General features: G+C 40.3%; 1 protein-coding gene across 1 annotated transcript in view; it reads right to left on the bottom strand.

The window, feature by feature from the left end:
• The window catches only part of DLGAP5 (DLG associated protein 5), a 53,900-nt gene that overhangs the window by 5,373 nt on the left and 44,054 nt on the right, over nt 1–4,473 (bottom strand). Inside the window, exons 15-18 of the mRNA XM_012806547.2 lie at nt 3,206–3,398; nt 2,026–2,086; nt 1,226–1,434; nt 1,138–1,178 (exon numbers count right to left, since the gene is read on the bottom strand). Of these exons, the coding sequence (XP_012662001.1) occupies nt 1,138–1,178; nt 1,226–1,434; nt 2,026–2,086; nt 3,206–3,398 (504 nt within the window). The remainder of the gene's footprint in view (nt 1–1,137; nt 1,179–1,225; nt 1,435–2,025; nt 2,087–3,205; nt 3,399–4,473) is intronic.

Genomic DNA, 4,473 nt, shown 5'->3' with positions numbered 1-4,473 from the left:
TGTAATTTCCCTTTATAACATATTTTTTCCAATTTTAATATCAGGTGTATCCAGATGAAGTAGAAGGATTTTGAAGTCTTTCTTCTTTTTCTATTGTCTATAAGATTTGGCATGATCTTTTTTTGAAATTATCTTTTATTTTTATTTATAAATATTAGTTGTCTATTTTTTGAGACTTTGGGAAAAAAGATTAAAAGTTAACTGATGACTCCATACTGAACCTCAGAGTCAAAGCATTCTATGATAGACATACTCTTAACTGACAATGTGAATGTTTCTTTTTTTGCATTATTATTATTGCTCAATATTTGATTTTAGCAATCGTCTGATTTCTTTTCTGAATGTATTTATCTTCGTTTGTTCTTTACAAGGTTTTTTCTAGTCCTTATCTTGACCATTGTTATTGTTACTAAATTTTAAGCTTTTTTAATTTTGTGAAAGCAAAAAGTAGAAACCAAATAAACACACGTATTTGTATAGAGAAAATAAAAAACAAAACAAAACAAAAAACTCATGCTTATACTATTAAAGGTACCCAAAAGATGCTGACAAAGAACAGCTAGAGGACCCTGAGTATGTGGTTAACACATCTTGCTTTACTTTAGTTCTCAGACAGACTGGCGTTACAGAATAGCAGGGACAAAAGCAGGTGAAACTGGCACATATGATAATGAAAATGTAAGAGCCATTTCCTGTTACAGAATCATCACAGTACAGTAGGTAGGTCTTGGCACAGGACATTTTGAAAAAAAAAAAAAAATTTTGCATTATATGTTAAAAATATTTTCTAATTCAGAGTCTTCACTCACAATGATGGACAGCATAGTTAGGTCTGATGTAAAATGCTCCTTACAGCAAATATGAATTAGTATCTGCTGTTGATTTTTATTAGCTCTCCCTCAAGGTTTAGGGTGAAGAATGGAGTACTACAACACAAAATTTTTTATTGGGTGTTTACCGAGTGTCCAATCTTTCAACCTCCATCGTTAGAAACTGGTATTCATGTAAGTACCGTGTGGTAACCATTTAATTACACCACTGGAGCTCTAAAACTACATTTATGATAACCTGTGCCTTACTTAATCCCAGTTCATTTCTTTAACAAAGACTCATTTAAATATATTTAGAAGATCTCACCTGACTGAGGAAGTTTAGTTTCCTCTTCTTGTGAGAGGATAGTCTGTGAATGGAAAAAAAAAAAGAAGAAGAAGAAGAAAAAAGAGATGATATTCTGTGATGGTTTATTTTTTCAGGGCTACTCATCAAAACATTGTGTGATGTAAGTGAAGAATTTAACTCCATTCCCACCACAACATCTGAAATTTCTTCTTCTTTGTTAATATTAATATTATCTGTTCCTCCACCAGCAAGAAGGGGCAAACTCGTTCTTTCACTGGATAAATAATCCCTCTCAAAGTGTACCTTATTTGCATCCTGGCAGTCAAAATCACATTACAGTTAATTGTCAACTTAATTATTTAGAATAAATAAAAAGGTCTTATTGCCATTAAATATAAGAAAAATAGGCGACATTCTGAACCGCCTACAGAACATTCTAAATCCTACTGCTTTCCTTCTTAACTGACAAGTGCAGGTAACACAGAAATAGCATGACTGAGAACAAGTTTCAATATGAAACTTGCTCATACTGAAGTTTGATGAACTTCTAAATACTAAATACTTCAGGTTTATGAGCTGGAGGGTCTCTGTCGTAACTACAGCTCCACAGTCACATTGTAAACACAGCCAGATACGACAGGTAAATACATGTGCACGGCTACATTACAATCAACTTGATAGACAAAAACGGGGGCCAGAGCCTGCTTCTCTCTGCTGTATTTCACTAGTTCACATTCATCCTGATGTGAGCTGAAGAACAAGGCTCCAAACAACCCAACGCCCAGAGAAGTAAGAGCTGCCCCTCTAGGTCTCCAGTGGAAACTCCGGAGGTCGCTATGGAGAACTACACATGTGACGAGAGGGACACACGGCACATGACTGTCTACTGCCCTGAGTGGGACTCACGGGTTTCATTTCCATTAAATCTTGTGATCCAGGACATTGAGCATCTTCTCCTGTGCTGATCCTGAAAAAGACCAAAAACAGCAGCTTTAGACCCAGATCATTAAACATATTGTTTAGGAATTAGTTTAGCAATGGGTCAAAGATGAGCCTGGACTAAGACTGGTTTTGTCCCCCTCCCCCACTTTTTCCTTTGTATTGCTCCTTTTTTCCTTTTTCCTTATTTTCTTGTGTCTAGATCTGACAACTTAAGGCAGATCGATTGGTTTGGGGACAGCTGCCACAAGATGGCCTCACAAACTAAATGCATTCTTCCCCAGAAAGCTCACAATCTCTTATTGTGCTGGTCAGTCAGGCTAAAGAGGCCCCACCAGCAAGACTATTTATTTTTTGAGACAGAGTCTTATTTTGTCGCCCTCAGAGTGCCGTGGTGTCACAGCTCACAACAACCTCAAACTCTTGGACTTGAGCTATTCTTTTGCCTCAGCCTCCCCAGTGGCTGGGACTATAGTGCCTGCCACAATGTCTGGCTATTTTCAGAGATGAGATCTCACTCTGGCTCAGGCTGATCTCGAACTGGTGAGCTCAGGCGATCCACCTCCCAGAGTGCTAGGATTGCAGGCAGGAGCCACCACGCCTGGCTAGCGAGACTTTAAGCCAAATCCAGAGCACCATACCAGGGAAAGGTCAAGAAGAAGCTGACTACTGGAGATAGAAGCAACAACTCATTCATCATGCAGCTGGAGTTGACTACACTGACTTGTTAGCTACATCACAATGTACATGAATCCTGATGTTTCTAGCTTGTATTTTATTAAAACAAACATCTTAAGTTGGTTTTTCTTTTCTTTTTGAGTCAGAGTCTCACTCTGTCACCCTGGGTAGAGTGCTGTGGTATCATAACTCACAGCAACCTCAAACTCCTGGGCTCAAGTGATCCTCCCGCCTCCACCTCCCAAGTAGCTGGGACTACAGGCGTGCGTCACTGCACCTGGCTCCCAACCTGAAATCTTAAACTCCAGTTTCCTCATTTACAAAGAAGAAGTATTGCCTATGTCATAGCAATATTGTGAACTTTATTTAAAAATGTATGCCAGGTATGTGAGATTTACCAGCTTAACAATCTGAAATGGCATTTAATATTAGCCTCGGTTAAACTCTCAGTAACATGTTAAAGAAATACCCGCTGTCAGGAATATTTGCAAACAAAGTCTTCTTATCATCGTGTTCATTTTTGGTACTCTGGGGACTGGGACGCTCTGATGATGCAGTTTGTCCCAGGAGGCTCACCGCACCCCTGCTCTGAGACACAGCTTTGCTGACAGACTTGGGCGTTCTACGACTTTGAGAAGGACGTTCAAAAGAAATGGAAAGTCCTGGAAGAACAAAGAAATCACCTCGATATCAAAAAGTTCTTTCATTCATTTTTCATTATAACTAGGAGGACAACGCAAATCCTACCAACCAGCCTCTCTGTCCTGTCAAACGGGGTTTGTTAAAGACAGACTCCCAGGACTTTCAACTGAACATGGCACTGAGCACACTCACTGGACTGCTTCCTTTTGATATCCCACTACTGTGACATTACAGATAATTTTAAAATGCAGAACCATTCAAGGAGAAAGGAAACTAAACAGAGGAAATTAACACCACTTTGGAAACTGTAATGCACCACACTTGGTCTTAGCCCAAAGCCCAAGAATGGATGGAGACGGTGATGGGACCTGCTGAGTGGGATATCACTTGGCCGTCCAGGAAAGGACCCTGAGCCACTAAGCCTGAGACCAACCCAATTTCTACACAGGACCCTTCAAAAGAATCGGTGGCGCTAAGTACCTCATAAATGGAGATGAGAACGAAGCTAAAAACAGGTGGACTGGTTCAAAGTCAGTTTAAACCACGATTAGAGCTCAGATTCCCTACCTCACTCCACACGGCTGAGCTGAACTGCCAACATCCCCTCCCCTCCCCATCACCAAAACCAGAAAGCTAGGGTCTTATTTCCTGAAGAAAGTAAATGAAAGGCCTCTGGTTTAGGCAACACCAAGCAGAGTTGAGAGACTGGGGTACTATATGGGAAATAAGGGGAATAAGTTAGTATTTACTAATAAACTGTTGAGATACTCATCTTTCTTCCCCTGCATGGCTCCTGAAAGCCTGGTGGCCAGAATTATAACTTCCAGGCGACAGATAGAAAGTACCTGCTCTGGGGAATCTGAGTAGCCTGTGAGAAAACGCTTTAAATACAGTGATGTCAGGTCCCCAGCATCATGGGCACCCTAACTCACCCCACAATAAAGGCCCTGCCCACATGCAGAGCTCCCGCCAGCATCTTACAGCCCCATTCCTAACCATGAATAGGCAGTGAAGGTCACCAGATTCCTGAGGAAAGCTACTAATACAAGACAGACAAACTGAAAACAGATGAACGTATCTTTTTTTTTTTTTTTT

This window comes from Otolemur garnettii, unplaced genomic scaffold (genome assembly GCF_000181295.1).
Source record: "Otolemur garnettii isolate 467f Iridium unplaced genomic scaffold, OtoGar3 scaffold00054, whole genome shotgun sequence".
Classification (NCBI taxonomy): Eukaryota; Metazoa; Chordata; class Mammalia; order Primates; family Galagidae; genus Otolemur; species Otolemur garnettii.
Note: the sequence above shows the minus strand (reverse complement) of the source record. Positions and strands in the feature narration are given on the sequence as shown.